Consider the following 18,901-nt stretch of genomic DNA (forward strand, 5'->3'; position numbering starts at 1 on the left):
GCTCTCCCCCAGCCAGGCTGTTATCTCAGGAGGTGAAGGCTTCGCCCCAGGCCAGCTGCTCCCTTCCCACCACCTCGGGAATGACTGCAGGCCCCTGCAGTGGCTGACGTGTCTCTTGTCGAGGAGAGGACCGGAGCAGGGTGGCATGGCAAGGAAAGCGCAAGGTGGCACCATGGGCATCTCTGTCTTCCCATGCATCTTCGTTATCCTGCTCACCAGGGGCTCCCCAGCAGTGAGTGCTGGAGACAGTGGCTCTGCATTCCACAGTAAGTGAGATTTCCTCCTGGCTCGGGGAAAGGCTGGGTCTCCTGTGGGGAGTCCTCCTTGCGCAGGGTGTGCTGCATAAGCACATCAAGCTTGCAGGAGATGTGTGTGGGTGAGCTTGTAATGGGTAGGGCACTTGCATGCATGTTGGGGGAAGCCTCTTTGAGGTGCTCTTTGTGTACCCTCTGTCCAACCCTGACGTCTCCTTTCCAGGCACAGGCAGCACTGCAGAGAAAATGGTCCTGTTGAACGACATTGCAGATGCTGAAGCCTTCATCAGCAATGCGGAGGTGGCGGTCATTGGATTCTTCCAGGTGTGTTCACAGCACCTCCCCTTCACTAGCTGTGAGCCCCATCCCACCCTGACAGGACCGTGCAGCTCCTGTCCCGAAAGGTGCTGGGGCTGTGTGAGGCACGTGGAGGGATTAGATGACAGGCCTCAATGAGAATGCAGGGAATTCGGTCTGTATGTGGAAAGGGAGATGGAGAAGGGAAGGAAGCTGAAGGAGGTCATAGGAGCTCTGGAGCAGGAGAGGGAAATGCCACAGGGAAAGCAAAATAGGAACGAGGGTGGCAGAAAAATAGTGCTGCTAAGGGGTGAGTGGGAACGTCAGTGATTTGCTTTAGTCAGTGAAGACAGAGCAAGGCACTGCCTGCATGACGGGGCCAAAGAAGCCAGGTCTCAGGGAGGCCTCTTTGACAGGTTCCTCATTACTTTTAAGGTGCCCAGGTTCCACCTTTTCCCCCTTTTTCTTTGAGCTATGCCCTGGGTTTCTGCTGCCCAGGGCTTCTGTCAGAGGAGACTTCATCTTTTCAAAACCAACTCCTTCCCGCAAGCTCCTTCCTCCTGCCCTGTGCCTGGGGTTGGATGGCAGCCTAGGGAAGGCATCATGCCCTTTCTGTAGGACAATGGTACCTCCCAGCCACCACAGAGCGAGGACCAGTGGTGCTGCCTGTGTGAGGGCTGGAGGCTTACGCCCCAGGGCCCTTGCTGAGCACTGGTCACAGAGCATCAGCCTTCAGCGCCTGCAGGCATTTGGAACTCCTCCGGGATTGCTCTTGCAGGGCTACGGTTCTGCAAACCAGCGAGGCAATCTGCTCACGCAAGAATGAAAGTGCACAGCTGCTTCCTTCCCCCGGGGCAGCCAGCTGGGGTTGCGGCAGGCCTGCATCCGGGGTGTACAGCCTCCCATCAAGCTGCCGCAGGGACCGCGGCTTCTTGCTGGGTGAAGCAGCGCGGGGGCATAACCACTGGTGTCTTGTACCACTTGAGGCCTCCCTCCTGCTGCAGGATTTCATTCATTGGAGCTGACAGGAGGCTGCTTCCATGCAGCACGCAGGGTCCCCAGAGCAGGGACGGACGGTTGTGCTGTCCTGTGGCGTGGGGAGAGCCTCGGCTGCCAGGCGCGCGGGGCAGCAGCCAGCGACGTGTCATGCATTCGATTCCTGAAGCACAACAGGGCTGCATTTAAACGGTAGATAAAGACGTATGTGTGCCACGAGGGCTTGTCTTGGCCCTCTGCCTGAGAGTATATTCATCCAAATAATGCCCATGGTCTCTGTTCACCATAAATTATTTCTCTGCTGCAGCCGCTCCATTCACTGCAGTACGCAGCTCAGCAAGCTCCATGCATAATGAGCAGGGCCTCCCTGACTGGGAACAGCATGCCATGAGAGAAAAACAGCACGCTGCTCCAGAAACCCTGCGTGTCTGCGAGGAAGGGCCATGCTTGGGCTGATTAAACCCCAGCTTTCCCAGGAATGCTCCAAAACTCCGTGAGGTTATTCCCACCCCAGGCTTTAGCGCTCTCACCGGAGCCATGTTGATGTGCTGGCATTTCCAAAACAAGCCACGAGAGTTGCTTTTCTTTGAATAAAGAAAGAATTTTGTTTTCCATTCTCTCTGGGCTCACAAACAGCTGAGCTGATGGTTCAAACCAAAAGAAAAACAAACCAATTTCCAAGCAGGGACTGTGTCTTCAGAATTTAAATCCAATAAGTAGAAATATCAAAAATACATCACTCAAAAGAAAAGTTGGGAATGGGAATAGCAGGGGAGGCTTTAGTGCAGGCTAAGGCTGTGGCTAATGCTCTCTCTTTAAGAAAGAGAATGGACCTCAAATTACTGAGAAATCGCACATTTCTGTCCGTCGATGTTACTTTTAAAGGGTATATTTAAGACACCGTTGGATATTGCTAAAACAAGGTATTCCAAAATTGTAAACCCCTGACTCTAGAATCAAGGTTATGTTAAAAATTGTATTTTTATATTTTTATTTTATATATGTGTGTGCACACACACATATATATACATACAGATACATAGATACACACACACATTTATATACACATACATAGGTGTGTGCGTATATGTACACATATTTAAGTGTGCTGCCTTCAGATTCTGGCTTTCTCCCCTCCGTTTTATGAGCCCTATGGCTTCGCATCATCGCCACGTTACCTGTGAGCGTGGGGGGTAAGAAGTGAGGTTTCAGAGAAACGGGAGGCGAGACTGGGGCACTGCAGCAGGTACCTGCCGGCTGCGGCTCTCAGACCGACGGCGCGCTTGGCATCGCTGCCTGGTGACTTCCCCGATTTTGGGATGGGAGGTGGTCGGCGGGGCCAGTAGCGGGGTGGGGGTCTCTGCAGCATCCTGGGCAGGCAAGCAAGGCGACCAGGGGAGAGAACGATGCTTACTCAGTCTGGCTGCACCCACCTCCCGGCCCTCTCCTCCCCCCCCCACCCCCGCGGCCCCCGCTGGGGCGGAGGCAGCGGGCGGGGGGGCCGCGGGGGCGGGGGGGCTCTGCCGGGCGGCCGGTAGGTGTCGCTCTCGCACCACCTCCGCGCGCCGGCGTGGGGCGGGGGGGGTGTCACCCCGGGGGAGGCTCCGCTCCTCACCAGCTCCCTCCATTGCCCCCCCCCCCCCCCCCCCTCTCCGCAGGAACCGGAGAGTCCCGACGCGTCCCAGTTTCGCCTGGCGGCCAGCCGGATCCCGGAGGTGCCCTTCGGCCTCAGCACCAGCGCCACGCTCCTGTCCCACTACGGCGTCGCGGCCAACACTGTCACGCTCTTCCGCAGAGTGCGTGGGCCCGCGGCGCGGCGTGGGGCGGGGGTGCGAGGGGTGGGCACGGATGGCTCCGGCGGTGCCATGGCCGGAGGAGGCGGGGAGCTACGCGGGGCGAGCAGGGGCTGCTCCCCAACAGCTCCCTCCCGGGGAAACACGATGCCGTGCCAGAGGCTGCACCTGCAAAATGAACGCTCTGGTCCAGGAGTTCCCCTGCCCGCTGGTTTTGGTGAGAGGGGCTCCTAGGGCGAGGCCTTAAAAAATGCCCACCTAAAAGCACATCTGTAGAGCTTCCAGCCCCAAAGAGGTCTTTCACTTTTCACTTGCAGAGTGCTCATCACTGAGACATGCAACATTTGTAAAACCTGATTAGATTCTCCATTTTAACATTTCCTGTGGATCTGGTCCAGCACCCAGTTCTTTGCAAAGAATGATGTCTGTGCTTCTGAGTGACTTGCCTGGAGCTCAGTGTTACTTGGACAGGGTTTCCACGGTTTTGGATGGACTCCTGAGACACACAAAAAGCATCTAGGGGCCATGTTACAATGGATCGACACAGCAGGCTTGACATCAAATCTTGCCAAGTGTCGCTTCAGGCAGGCAAAGCTGTCTCCCTGGGTGCACAACTTTTCTATTATGACTGAAACCAGATACAGACTGAGTCTCTGCAGTCACAGATGCTCTGCCACCAAAAGAAATCCCAAACACTTTTCTGTCTCCTACACTGTGGTTTGCAGAGTTATTCCCTAAATACGCTTTGGGCATGGGCCCACTAAAAATGTTACTTTGCAGTTTCTTAGGGGTGGATGCTGTGCAAGTTCAAATATTTGTTGACTCCAGCAGTAAGTGCTGGTGCCTTACTGAATTTGAAGCTATGTTTGCTGAAATTTAAGCAGGTGATATTGTGAAGGACCATGTACCTTCAAGAGTACCGACAAAAGCTAAGAGCAAGTATTCTACTTGTTATACCGATTTCCTCGTGTTGCCCCTTCTCACACAAGTGTGGCTGTTGAAAACTGGAGAGAGAGGTATATCTGAGGAAGGGAGGGGCCCTAGGTGGCAAAAGATGTCCTAAAAAACCCGTGAAGTGTTATGTCACCAGAGCTCTGGGCATACAGGGTGGGAGGGGGCAGACAGGGACCCACTATGTGTGCTAGGGAAACTACATGTGGCAGCTTGGCCCGGTTCTAGATCCAGGTGGCATGAAGATTGAACAAAGCCAGTTTGTTCCCCTTTCTTTCTCATAATTTCCTGCACCATGTTTACCACTGGCATTATCCAAATAATTCAAAGAGAATGATCTAAGAGTGAGCAATAGGTAGGTGGGTCTTTTTATTTAACCTTTTATTTGCTATGGGCAGATGTTGCAATTGGAAGCAACACCCATCTCAGTTTTGGTTCTTAGTCATGGTGGTTTTCTTCCAAAAATATTGAAAAGATCATTTGTTTTTGCAATGTGGCAGATAGTGAGGATGACTGCATTAGGAGGGCGTATGATAAAAGAAACTGTGTGGATTTTTGGAATTTGGATTATATTGAGTACTCTTTGTTCACAGTCCATTTTTTTTTTTTGGCAGATGAGCTCTTGTTTAACAGGAAAGAAAAAAATAACCAAGAAACGAATACAATAGTCAGGTTCAAATGTGGTTGACAATTCACTTGTCTAATTGTTAGTTTTTCTTAAATTAAGTTATTCAGACACATTATTTTTCCTCTTATTCTGTGCTGAATACTGTGTAGGAGTACGGGTCAGAGATAAGAAAGGAAAAGAAAAAAGAACAGAGATAGGAACTTGGAATCAATTGCCCATTTGAAGAATACAAAGATGCATAACCAGGATAGCGGTGAATCAGAAGCATACACTCATTTTTCCTTTGCTTTTGCAGAGTATGAAACACTTATAATGCTGAGAAGTTTAAATTATAACTACAGTAGTAGGAGGGACTGCTGTCAACTGGTGAGACTTCTTTGTATATAGTGGAGGGAAACTGATTTATTCTAGTGAGGAATCTGGCCTCATAGACCTAAAAAGAACATAAGTAACAGATGCTAACAAACTAATTATATGAAGTTATAAAGATATTTTGACTAGAGCTTCAACTATTAGATGCAGGCTATTTTCCATCCTTATTTTCTTAAAATAATAAATGTTGAGTGCAGATTTAATATGTTATTATCCGAAAATGGAAATCAGGTGTTTCCAGAAGCCCATGAAAGTCAACAGAAGACTTTCTGTGGAGTCTGGGCTGCTTTAGATTGGTTCCCAAGGCCTGTCTGATCTCTCTTACCCAGGTGTTGCACTGGCCTGATCACATTTGCTTGAGTAGAGCAGCCCTTTCATTTCATGCAGGAGGAAAATCTGAGAGGAATCAGGCCGCACAGTCTGAAAAGCACCAGTTTGGGTTGCCAGACAGGGCGCTGTGGCCCCCTACCAGATCAAAGACCTTGCCAATGACCACAGAACAGTGAAAAGGACTTCAGGTGTCTGCACACCACTGGAAAAATTAACATAAGCACTTTCAGAGGTTGTACAGATGCAGAGAATAAAATCTGGTGTGTGCGTGTGGAACTTTTCTCAGCCCCATGAACCTCATTCAATATGTGTATCAAAGGCCTTCAGTTTCCAGACTTTAATCCTATTGCGTGTCAGAGCCCAGCATCCCCCTGTCTCAATTCAGTCACGTCCTGTGGTGTTGACATGGACAACATGCACAGCAGCTCTGCCCCTTTGGGTGGTTTAGCTATCATTCAATGGTTGCCTGCTTTTTTTTTTTTCTGTTTATCAGGTCACAAAAGCCACAATAAAATCGCATTGTTTGAGTGGGGGGCTGGAATGTGGGGAGATGTGTCGGGATGGATTTTCTTCTAAAGCTAAAATGTGCTGTGCTTGATTTTTTTTCCTTTTTTTTTTTTCTGCTGCACTGGAAAAAAATCCTCTTTTTATTGGAGAGATTTCCTGCTTGCACAATGTTTCCAGGAAATCCATACAGGCCCATGCCAATGTTTATTACTTGTAGAAGAAATAGAATAAGCAGATGAAGATTTTAAAATGGGATGTGAAGCCAAAATCGATGCAAGGAGTTAGGCTATTTAATGATCTCTCCCCACAATGCCTAGAATAGTTTATCAGCTAATCCTCCCTGTCTCCAGTGCATCAGAAGCTGACGCTGTAGGGATGTCTGGAGTCCTCAGTGATTTCTGTTATGTTATGAGTTTACCTTGTCCTTGGGAGGCTGAAGGAGAGTGGAAGATCCTTATCACGAAGCTCAGGCTGGTCACTGTAGGTTCCAGACCTCCAGAAGTGGGGATTACGTGGTGGGGGGAGAGGATGGCGGTGTTCCAGGGGTGGGTATCTCTGTGAGTGAGTGCCATCAGTGCCTCTGGAGGGGCTGCTGAGAGGAGAGGACAGGTGTGACTGTAGGTGTCTTTGCATGTCTTCAGGTAGACAATGACCGGAGGGATCTGGATATGAACAGCAAAGATGTTGATGCTGAGAAGATAACTCGTTTCATTCGGATGAATGAGCTCCGCCTGGTGACAGAGTACAACCCTGTGGTAATTACCAGCTCCCTGCAGCCCTCACCCTGGCACTTGACCTCCTTCTCACGGGCGTCCTCTGGCCCAAGAGTTTGCATGCCCAGATGCATACAAGGGTTGTGACAATGGTGTTGATGGGGTTGGGGAAGCCACACAAGATATTTACTGCTACTCCATATAGGGAATGGAAGCAGATGCTGCACTGAAGCATGCAAGTTGAGTGGGGAGAGGAACAGAGGCATGGTGCTTCCTTTACACTTCCAGTAAATTTGGGGTGTTGGTAGGCAGAGCGCTCTATTTCTTAACACTCCTGCTGGCAGTGCTGCTTCCTCCCATGGGCATTTGCCATGTTCTGCTATGCTTGCAGACCCTGCTCGGCCATTATCCCCTCTCTTTGGCTGAGAAGCCTTGAGATACATGGAAACTTGAGTGACCTACTCCCAGAAGACAGGCCTTTCTTCATCACCCAGCACACAGGGCTTGACAGTAAGCTGGCTATTTGAAAGCATATCCAAGAGCCAGCTGGAAACTTCCCAAGCAAAAATTTTCGTATCTCCTCCATCCCTTACTCCAGAATACATCAGTTCCACAAAAAAAAAAAAAAAAACCAAACAAAACAAACCAACCCAAAAACCAACAGCAAAAAATCAGACATGAGATGCTTCCATGTTGACCGTCTTCATTAGCTCACCTATCTGACTGGCAGTCACTGGGTCCCAATGACTCTCCTCTGTAGAGGATAACCAAGGATTTAGACTCCTCTGAAATCTCAGCAGTTCGCTGGGCTCATTGCTGTGGAGCCAATAGGTCTTAGAAGCTCAGATGGCTGCAAGGCTGAAACTTTATCATTGCTGATGGTATCTTTTGTGGAATTCTGAATAGCTGCAGCGGTGCTGACCAGGCTCAATTTAATCAGGAGAATGGCCCAGCCTGTTTCAAAGCTATACCTTTTCAAACCAATGCCAAGGATCAGCTAGGAGGGCTGACACATTCCCCAGCTCAGGTACAGCCTACCAGTAGAGAGATCATCTTGTTTTGGAAGCACAACATTTTGCTTCTAGAATGAAATACTGTAGAAGTTCTGTTTATTTTCTTTAAAATAAAAACAAACCAAACCCAACTGGATTTTTTTTTTTTTAATCTTGATAAAGGATGTGGAGAAAACATTTCAAAATCATGGACTATCTCCAGGGACAGAAAAGCTATATCCTGCCCTGCTGTCTTTATAGCCCTTTGAGAACACCCAAGTCACGTCAGTGGGGATGTCCTTGTTATCTTCATAAATGCACAGTGCTTTTGAACCGTTGGAGCCTCCACTGCATCTTTTGGCAATTTACTAGATCGTGGCTCTTTCTTCATGTGTTTCTGCTGATGCTTTGGGCTCTCACCCCATGGTGTCCTGTTCAGCACCCAGGCTGCCTCCCTGAATGAGAAAGTCCTGAGCCGTTCAGCTGGTCCTCTCCACCCTGAGTGGCAGTAGACATGTTGTTCCAGTTGTTTTCCCTGATGCTGTGCAATTAACAGTGGCTCCTGCACTCCTCGGCCCAAAGCCCTCCCAGTTCCTCAAATATAGCTTGTTTTTGAATAAATATTTTTTCTTAGTGCATATGCTGTTTACATCTAGGAATACTGCAGATGCTAGGGTCACACAGATGACACAGACCGCTGCCAAGTTTCTCTCCCCATCCTGGGACCATTACTCTTTTCGCTTACATACTTCAGGCATTTTTAGGCAATGCTTACCCTGTATGCTTTCCAGGAGAGTCAGATGTGGCCCGACCATATTGCTGAGCTCTGCTGATTGCTCTTGCACCAGGTTGTGTGGAGCAGCACCTTTGTGTTGAGCTGCTCCAGGAACTGCAGCTCCAGTCCTGACCACCCTCACCCCTGTAGTGGCCCTTGGTGCTGGCTGGCTTCACCCGCACCGGCTTCACCCTCACCTTCAGCCCCATCCTCTCCCATGAGGTCTTCTAATGCTTTCCAGCCTTGGTCAACACCCCCTCTACTCTCCCCTGCCCTGTCTGCACGCCACCGGAGACAGGAAGGGATACAAAATGTCTGATAAACATTAGGTTAATGGGAGAGTCGGGGCTGCCAAAAACAGGATGCTTTGCAATGCACGGCCCTTGCCAGCATGCACTCCCTGACCCCTTCCTTATTACTCCTGGAACGTGTGGAAATTTTCTTCTCCTTGCTGGCAGGGAGCTGCAGACTCTGGGCCTCTGTGGTTTCAGTGGCACGGGGGAGGCAGCAGGTCTGGCCCGGCTGCTGTTTAGTTTGAGGGAGAGGCTGCAGGGCTGCGGGAAACAGGGGGATGGAGAATCGAGATGACGCGTGAATGAGTGAGTGCCTGGAGATGGTGTGGTGGCTTCTTGGGCAGTGCCAGCCCTGTCTCCTCACAGAGGGCCAGTGTGTGCTGCCCACCTGGCCCTTGCTCAGGGGACGAGGGACAGTTGGCTTCAGGTCTTCTCCCACTACGGGACTCGGAGACAATTTTAACCCTCAGCACTCTGGGCTTCGCGGGCCATGGAGCTGCTGAAATGGGGCTCTGGACTTTTCTCCATCCTACACACAGCTAATGCTAAAGGAAGGAAATAAGGAGAGATACCAAGCCCGACACCACAAATCCTTCCCGCTTTTTTGCTCCCATTTTGGCTGGGTGCTGGACCTCAGCGACTCAGGGGACCCTTATGTTCAGTATTTGTTGGCCTTTCCTCTCCATTTCCTTGTCCCTCTAGACTTCAGCTTGCTGTCCTGCCTAGTCACGGACTCTCCTGAGGCAAGTGATGAACCCTTGTAGTCTTCAGACTCTCGTCTCAGGAATAAGCAAAGCCAGGAGATTAAGTGCTTCCACAAAGAACCTTGGTTGGATCCCTCCAGCTTTAAAGAAAGCTGTCCTGCTTGTGAGGCTGATTTGCAAAGAAATCTCAGATGAGACATGAGGACTGATGTCCTTCTGGCACTGCATCCAATGCGAATTGCATGTTCTCAATCTCCTAATCTGTGTGTGTTTATCTCTCTGTCTGTGGTGGCTGTGCTTTTGGCAGACATCAATAGGTGTGATGCAGAGTTCGCTCCAGCTTCATCTCCTCCTGATCACAGACAAAATGTCCCCGAAGCACCCGGAGCGAATGCGCAGATACCGGGCGGCAGCAGAGCTCTTCAAGGGGAAGGTAAGTCCAAACAGAGAGGAAATGGGGCCATTAGGGAGAAAAAAAAAGAGAACAGTGATTTCTTCTGTGGATGGTGAGGGCATAATCTCCTTCTCTGTGCATTAGGGGAGCAAAGGCCAAGTGGCAGGAAAAGAGGATTAACTAGATAATTAAGTGAAGGGGTTGGATCTGTTCACCTTTTGCCCATTTGCCTCCTTGTGGGAAAAATATCCTCTATATCCTGCTCCTCTGCTCCCTCAGTGGGACATTGTGTACTTCCTTGCTTCTGGTCCAGTTTTGTTCTCTTGTACTGGGAGATGACAAACAGCTGCTACGCTTCAGTCTGGCAATGGTTGCGTTCCATTGGCGTGAGAGGTGATTTTGTATATACAGCCTGTAAGATGCCAAGGAGCATTATATAAGTGACCAGATAGCAATTAATGTTGCGGTGCTTCTTAACCCTTAGCCTTCTGCTTGGATCCTGGGGAAACGGCTATTTAAAAGGAGTTGCAGATGGGTTTGTCAGATTTCCCACATTAAGGTGATGGAATGGATGGGGTCTTTCAGAGAAATTTCTCCTGGTTCCCACCCCTCTGTGGGCAGAGCTTCCCAAGTAATAAAACATCTCATGGCTGATTCTCTGCCAGCAACTGGTTTACAGGGGAATTTGTGACCAGGGAACAGAAGGAACTAGCAAGGGAAGGAGGACTGGGAGCAACAGGAAGGCATTTGAGGCAAGCGAGAACAGCAGATGGGAGGGGGGAGAAGACCACAGCAGTGGGGAAAGCTGATCTGAGAGGTGGTGGAAAAGATCTTCCTGGGAGAAGGGCGGAGCTGGAACGAGTTTAGGTTTGAGAACAAGAACATCTGCATGCATCTGTTTGTGATACTGAAGGGGCAGATTAAAAATCAAGTATGTCCTCATCTTCAAATGGATCAGCCATCTCAGAACCATGCACCCTCAAAAGTCTTGAGACTTGTTTATGGCAAGACTACTTTGGGCCTTGCCGTCTGTCCCACCCATTGGCAAGAGACCAGGCAGAAACCATGCATCAAAGTCAAAAGGTCTCTTCAAAAGTGTTTTGCTTTGATGTGTACATAGTGATAAATGAAAACTCATTTATCTGAAAAATTCCAGCCATCTCATGTGAGGTGTGTGTTATAGTGACATCATTATCCCTGTCCTCCATAAGAAGCAGAGACTGATACAGATCTCCTCCAGGCATCTAATTCCTGTAACACAGTGCGTTACTATTTAGCATCACTGTCCTTTGCTGATGTGAGTGCAGCCAGTTTTCTTGTCGTGTGACATAGCCAGCTCTGAGCAAATGTGAATAATTTTCCTAGAAATACTTCACAAAATATTGGATAAAATGTTGTACTAAAGTCCAGAAAATTTATGAATTGCCACCAAGCCAAATCTAATTTTTTTTTTTTTATTCATGCAGGCAAGTTTCCCACCAAATCAATCTTGAAGAAGTTTACCAGAGTAAAATATAGAAATTAAAGATGTGGGGATTGGACTGATTATTTCTACTTTATTGCAGTGGCACTGCAGGACACATAGATGAAGGGACTTAGAGTCTAATAAGTTATTTTTCTCAAAGGAGTAGCACTCTAAGGAGTAAATTGCCATTTGGACTGCCCTCTTACAAAACAGTAGGAGAGAGCTAGAATCCTGCTGCTTGGGTCTTAGATCTGGATGCTAAGGAGTAAGCAGAGTGATATGCCCACTTAGGTTTATCTCCATTGCTCTATCATGTAGAAAGACATTAATTAGTTTGAGTATGAGAAGCAGTCACTGCACAATATCATAGAAATCTCTGCTGGTTGATTTTCCTAAGTGGAGTTTTCTGTTGTCAGGACTACCAAGTTAACTCAGGTTTACTTCAAAATAAGTAAAGTATTAAGTAGATTTTGCCTTTCTGCTGCTCGTAGATTGTCTGTGAATAAATGCAAGATTCTTGAGTTGTATTTTATTCAGGATTACCAGTGGATAATTCATAGCCTGTGGGCTGGTGGTGAAAGGCTTGTTTATCCTGTGGGGTTGGTGCTGTCAGCGGTTCGAGCAAGGAATCATGGCTGTGCAGTGCAGAGGTGTTCAGGCTCCCTGTGAGCATGGACCACTGCATGCAGCAGTGCTTTACGGTGATTGCAGAGTGCCAGAACAGACTGAGGAGACTCAGTGTGTGTTGCAACTTCTCTACAATCCAGTGCAGAACACAAACAGAGCCTTGAGAGGGTTCCCAAGCAGAAGAAGGCGTACCAATCCTTTCACAAATCTCTGCTGTGCTTTGAGGGAAGAGGAGTCCTTGTCATCGTCATCACCAGCTGGAGGGAGAAGAGAAACTTGTTGCTTGCATTGATGGAGAGATGAAGAGGAACTACTGCTGCTGAGTGTCTGGCTCCAAAGAGTGAAAAAAAATCATAGAATCATTTAGGCTGGAAAAGACCCTTAAGATCATTGAGTCCAACTATTAATGGACCATGAGGAAGTGATTCACCTACCAGTTCCTGAATTATGGTCCCTTAATCTCTGATTTATGATGTTTTCATTTTTGTCTGAGAGGAAGCTGAGCTTTTTAGCTGGAAGATCCATAAGGCTATATGGTGAGGAGTGTTATTTGAAAACAGCCTGAACTGCACCCTGAGCAGCAGTGAGTGTCTGAAGGCAGTCTAGATTCCTCTAGATTTTATTCTGGAACCTGGGGGCTATAAAATGCTGGAGAGGAAAGTGCAAATGCCAAGCCAGCAAAAGCAGACAAGAATAAGAAGAAACATGGTACTTTTCTAGCAGACTTTGCGAAACAATTGTGGGTGGGTAACAGTGAACAGACAGAGCTCAGAGCGCTGCAGCTGCAGGATTGAATCCACCAGCCTTCTTGGAAGGATCCCACTGCAATCAAATATGTGCTTATTTGAGAAAGCACTGCCAAGAGGCCAGGCTTTCTGCTGGAAGGGAGATGTCAGGGTTTGCATTGCTGAGCCAAGCTAATATAAGCATCTTCAGTTTTCTTCCTGCAGTATTAGAGTATAACATGATAATCACAGCTGGTGTACCTCATGGGTGTTGGCAGAAATTTCAATAAGGTGATGCTGGGAATAACAAAAGAAGCTTTTGCTGTAACTGGCTTACAATGTTAAAATGATTTGGGTAGAAATGCTTGCAAAGTCCCTTTTAATTTGTAAGGAGGTCCATTTAGAAATGGGTTCTGAGAAATTCATGGGACTCCTCCAGTTCTTCCATGTAAATGAAAGGATGGTGCCCTTTCTGTTGCAGCCATTCATACACTTTTTATTTTTCTTGTCAAATGTTAATGGCTTCAGAACTGAAAGAGATATTGAGAGATGTCTCTTTTAGCTATTAACAAGGAAACCTGTAAATATGGATTGTCTATGTCACTTAACAGATAGCTGCAGTAAAGTTGGTTTTATAGCTTGCTTTTAAAAAAAAAAAATAATGACTGATGTTTTCATTTTACTTTGATGTACTGTGTAAGCTATGTAAGAAATTACTCAGACTTCAGAATTTGATCCTTTTGCTCATGCAGTCTGCTCAAAGAATGAAGATTGCAGCTCCATGAATGTCAAAGTCAAACATTGGCTATGAAGCTTGATCATCCTTCCTGTTTGTCTTTGTTAGAGGAAAAACTAGGCAACATCAAATTGGTTTCTACCATTGCAGTGCTATTTTTAATTAACTTTAATTCCTTGGGCAATAACATCATTCCATGTCTTGGTGTTCAGCAGGAACTCAGTGTTCTAAAAGCACTGGGCTAGGAATCATATTGTCAAGACACCAAGACAGCACTAGTGTCCGAAATTTTCTGAAAGAGAGCTTATTGCAGAGGTCAGTGCATAGGTAGTATCATGTGCAGAGGGGAGAATTTGTGTCAGGAGTTCCTCATCCATGCAGGAGATTCTTCAGTGGTCTAGCAGCAATCCTCTGAACTCAGGCAAGAAGATTGCTACAAAATGAAACAATTTCATGAAAATAATTTCAGAACAAAAAAAAAGACAGTTCTTGTACAAGACGGTATGAAATAGAACATGTACTTTCTGTCTGGGATGGAACTACTCGATTTCTAGCAGTGATTTGAGAGTTGGCATCATAAATGGGATTTGTTTTGGTGAATTATAGCTTTGGTAAGTTGTCTTAGCAAAGGATTTAGCCTCTTTTCAGCACTGGTAGAGAAGGACAAGTATATCCTTCCTTCCCTTCTAAAATAGGTGGAATAAAGTGCCTGTCACCGTTTCTTGCAGAGGTTACCTAGATGACTGGCTGAGACAAGACTAAGATCTAGATGGCAGAAGTTAGGCAGGGTAAATCTTATCTCATGGTCAGTATGATTTTCCATGGTGACTGCATTCATTCTTTATGATTAGAGCTGGCTGGGAGTCTCTGGAAAAAATAAATTCCTCATGAGAAATTGCCAGTTCCACCAGGTGGCATCTATTGTGGAAATGTCCCCACTGAGAAACCTGCCTGGTTTCCAGCTGCTGAGGAGACCAGGCTTCCAGGGCTTGTGGCCTCAGTACCAGTGCACCTTGCAGACTGCCTCTCGTGTGACTTTGAGGCCACACAGGCCTTGGTAGGACCCCTGGTGCACATCCAGCATAGGATGCATGGCCTGATCTTTTTCTGAAGGAGGATCCATGCTCCGTCACAGCACCTATGGGGAATACGTCATTCTAAAATGCATGTGATAGGCACTAAGGTGTCTTCTAAAATGCATGTGATAGGCATTAAGGTGTCTTCTTTTGAGCAACAGTGGACAAATGCAATTGCTGTCTCTCCTCTATTTTTGGAATATAAGAGGGGAAGTAAACTTTTGCTGTACTTTGGCACCCTGTAACTCTGTGAGCCAAATGTCAGTCATTAGAGAGATCCAAGTCAAGAGCTATGAATGGTGATATCTGGCCTTTCTAGATGAGGGGCCAGTTGTTTGTGTGTTTTTGTTTTCTTCTGTAAGGAAGAAGGTGTTTGGAGCTCTAAACCCCAGTCTTTTATTATTTTATTCTTACTCTGTTATTTTTATTAATGAATAAAATATGTACAGCTTTTTCACTTTGGGATTTTTAACAAAGAGCAGAAGCTTGGTAAAGTGAAGAATGTTGACTAACATTTATTTATATTACCATTTTCAATTGCTATTCATCTGTTTAAAAGGTGGAGGAGATTTTGTATGGAAAGTGACAACATTTAACAACCTAGATATTCTAAATGCTTTTTTTTTATTAACTTCTTGTTTAACATTTAATTAAATAAACATTGTTATCTAGTGAATCTTTTATAGAGTAAACCAAAAGCTGGTAAATGAACTGGTGAAAATGTGATAGCACATTCTGTAACAACCCTCTGAAAGTTCTTCGTTCCAACCGCAGCCTCTGTTTCCAACTTCATAGCTGGAAGGAAAGCCCTAAACCAAAAGTATTGCTGCTCCAGCTGAAAGTCTCTTAGATCAGGTCCTTAGACCTGTGACTCTTAGATTTCTAACCCTTCTTTATCTTGATGTTTTATCCTGCAAAAGGATTAATTTAGCACTCTGGGAGAAGTTCCCCACAACCTATCTGCCTACTAGCTTGTTGCCCTTGGGGCACAGTTGACTTTTGAAGGAGAAATTGCAAGTGGTAAATATCACATACCCAGTGAAAATGTTGTGCCTGTTTCTGCATTGCAGTGATGAACTGCAGTTAAACTTCACAACAGCCTAACTATCCCTGCTTCCCATAGATTGTTGCTTAGGAAAGTTTCCAAACATATTTGGTTTTTTATAGAACAAAAATTTAATGAAGTAAAGAATTTGAGATTTACTAAGTTTATTTTCAGAGAAGAAAAAAAGTTTTGAACTAACTTGAGTGTTCTTGGTTGAAAAGAAAGAAAAACATGAGTCACAGCCTGGGAACTGAGCACACCATCATCACGTTGCATTACTTTTCTCTTTTGAAATTCTTCTGTTTTTCTTATGTAAGTTAAGTCATATCCATGTCAATAGCTACATTGAACATGCTAGGCCCACTAGACTGCACAGGATAAAGAGAAGATAAAATGACATGTGTTAGCTGGATGTTTGTTTCATTGGCTTGGATGTCACCTGCCAAGGGATCCTATTTATTAAGTCACTGATTAAATTGTTCAATTGCTGTATTTATTTTCTTTTATAAAATTTAGACATTATGTTTGTAACTAGTATTAACAGATAATTTAACAAATATTTTTGAGATAGCTGTATATTTTATTGGTAATCTTTCAGATTCCAAATTTTAAAATTTGTACCAATTCCTATTGCACTTGTAAGATCTCAGTTGAAATTTACTCTTAAAATAATATCATGGAGATGATCACAAATTCTGATTACACTATTGAATCATCCCAGTAGAATCCTAATCCTTGGATTGATCTTGCTCTGTAAGGCATTTTGTTTTGTAGTGTAAGCCTGGACTTGATGAAATACAGAAAAATGCACTACATGGAGCACTTAGTGTCAGAGGAAAGTATTGTCCTAACAGAGCATGGTAGGTTTTCTGTAGTTCTTTATAAAAATATCACTGTTAATCTTCATGTGATCACTGCCTAGGGATCTTTTCTCTCCCTCAGTCTCTATTTTGCTCACGTTTCCTCTCCTATTTCCATCACAGATTCTTTTTATCCTGGTAGACAGCAATTTGAAGAGCAATGAACAAACAGTGTCATTCTTCAAACTGAAGAAGTCCCAGCTGCCAGCTCTGGCTATATTCCACACACCAGATGAGGAGTGGGATGTGTTAACTCTGGATGAAGTCTCTGTTGAGCGTGTACAGGACTTCTGTAATCGTTTCTTACAAAGAATGCAGAAGGTAAAGGGGGACTCCTGTACAGTCTACAGGAAGCTGGGATCTTGTAGGACAATGCTCTGTCTCGCAAGGCTCTTGAAGAAGATTACTTCAGTTCCTTGAACTCCTCCTCACCTCTGCCACTTCGTCTTTCATTTTCATTTGCACCCTAATACCAGAAAAGCATTAGATCTAGAGCAGAGGAGAGATGGATGTCTTTGCAGAGCCTGTTTCTTCATTGACCTTTACCTTCTAGTCTACAGCAAGATGTCACTGACCTCTGCAACTGTATGAAGGTGTCAGTGAAGTATCTATTTTCTGGGAACAGCAGCTAGCGAGACAGAGTGAAGGGTGCTTTTGGATGCTGAGAATGGCAGTGGTGGCTGGCAGCCCATAGGAGAGGATCAGACAGTGGCATGGATAGGAAGGAAATCTATCAGGAAGGCCACAGAACAGAGTATACAGACAAGGGCTCAGAACTCTGCCAGACATCTCTGCTGGGAGAGGGACGATTTAACCTCTATGTTCATTCAGTGTTAAGAGTTAGCTCTTTGTCAAAGCTCATCTTCCTATATCACAGAGGCTTTGTATGTCAGGACCTTGTGTTATGCAGTTGACATGGGATAGGCAGGGCAGTGGCACAGACAGCAGAGAGAGGCATTCAAGTTGGTTTGTTTCCTTTTATCACTATGCTGAGAAACCGAACAACATCAAAACTGATTTAATGCCTCTAATGTGTTTTAGAAAGAAGATGAAACTGAAGAGAAGGCCCTCAATGAGGAACTCTGATTCTTTCTCAGCCAACAAGATGACTGCCCAGAGGCACCTGTTCCTGGTGTATGAAGAGTTTACTAAGCTCTGCAGCTCATGAATTCCTGGAATAGTACGATTAAGGGGCCAAGTTAGTCATGGATTGCCATCTCCATGCAATGTACATATATGCTGTCTGTCTTCTCTAGGAGTCTCTTCTCCCTTCTTATTAGTCAGCCCCAGCTCTCTTTTCTCAGCACTCAAGGAGCTCTGGTATTGCCCTATGCTGTGTCTTTCCATGCCACCTCTGTTGGAGCAAAGGGTAATATGACAATATGGCAATATCAGAGATAAAGCTTGTAGTTCCCAGAGATATCTGTTTCCCTCATTCTCTTTGCCTTTGTTGCTGTACTGGGATCCACTGTCAGCCTGTTGGACACTAGGAACAGATTGATTGCTTGATATCACATGAACATTTGCATTTATTTTACTAAATAAAGCAGAAAATTAGTAGCTTGAATTTTTATGCAAATATGTGATTTCCTACTCACCGTATCTTTCACTTAAGGACAAAACCTGTGTATTTCTGAGTGACTAAGCTCAAAAATCTCCTTTCTCTGAATTTAACCAGGCTTGCAATGCCTAACCCGTCAGGTTGGTTGCTAAGAATCATTCCCTATGGAATTGGACCGATCAGCAGCAGATATTTCCACAAGGATAAGAAATTTCTGTGAAGGTTTGGGATCAGAACAGCACTGGGTACAGCAGGTCTGAACTGGTGCGGCATAAATGAATGAGCCTAAGATGCAGATTGAGACTAAGAGGAATGGGAGCTGCGGCAGAAGGGCAGTAGAAAGTTGCATTGCAAGATGGACAGTATCTCCACACTGTGTCAGAGGGAAAGGCTAATATCTGTGTGTTGACCTTGAATATCCCTCAGAGGTCCCAGTGCTGGCATACAGGGGATGGGGACTTTTTAGGTGGGGTGCATTAGCCATCCCTGGTCTGCTGTACTAGATGCATGCAGTAGACTTGCCTCATACTTGGCTCAGCATCGTTTGGCATGGATTACGGATGCTCCTATCAAACAGTGATTGCATTGTCTCTCAGGGTTTAAGAGACTTGGCTTGGGACAGGGAGCCTAAGAGGCGTAGAGCTGAGAAACCTCAGCCCTTTCTCAGAGGTTAGTTAAAGGCAAAGAACCGGGAACAGAAAGAAGTTGTTCTTGCAGATGAGGCAAATAGCTTCTCACCACAGAGGGAGAAGTCTGGAGCTGGAAGGGATGCAAAGCAACTGCCAGTCATGATGATGAGGGCCACAG

At 46.0% G+C, this 18,901-nt stretch overlaps 1 protein-coding gene across 1 annotated transcript; it reads left to right on the forward strand.

The window, feature by feature from the left end:
• The first annotated feature begins 172 nt into the window (after nt 1–172).
• Nucleotides 173–18,100, forward strand: ERP27 (endoplasmic reticulum protein 27). The gene is made up of 7 exons (XM_086740079.1): nt 173–266; nt 478–578; nt 3,206–3,343; nt 6,770–6,883; nt 9,913–10,038; nt 16,657–16,854; nt 17,575–18,100. Exons 1-7 carry the CDS (start codon nt 173–175, stop codon nt 17,617–17,619), a joined length of 816 nt encoding a protein of 271 aa, XP_086596205.1. The 3' UTR covers nt 17,620–18,100.
• Nucleotides 18,101–18,901: the final 801 nt, after the last annotated feature.

This window comes from Chlamydotis macqueenii, chromosome 1, assembly GCF_036417535.1.
Source record: "Chlamydotis macqueenii isolate bChlMac1 chromosome 1, bChlMac1.mat, whole genome shotgun sequence".
Lineage (NCBI taxonomy): Eukaryota > Metazoa > Chordata > Aves > Otidiformes > Otididae > Chlamydotis > Chlamydotis macqueenii.

What these genes read in the sequence shown, in the direction of transcription:
- ERP27 (XM_086740079.1), top strand. Translation starts at nt 173, where the DNA reads ATGGGCATCTCTGTCTTCCCATGCATCTTCGTTATCCTGCTCACCAGG. An exon ending in CAGTGGCTCTGCATTCCACA is followed by an intron (nt 267 to 477) that starts GTAAGTGAGATT and finishes TCTCCTTTCCAG; the next exon opens with GCACAGGCAGCACTGCAGAG. An exon ending in TCTTACAAAGAATGCAGAAG is followed by an intron (nt 16,855 to 17,574) that starts GTAAAGGGGGAC and finishes AATGTGTTTTAG; the next exon opens with AAAGAAGATGAAACTGAAGA.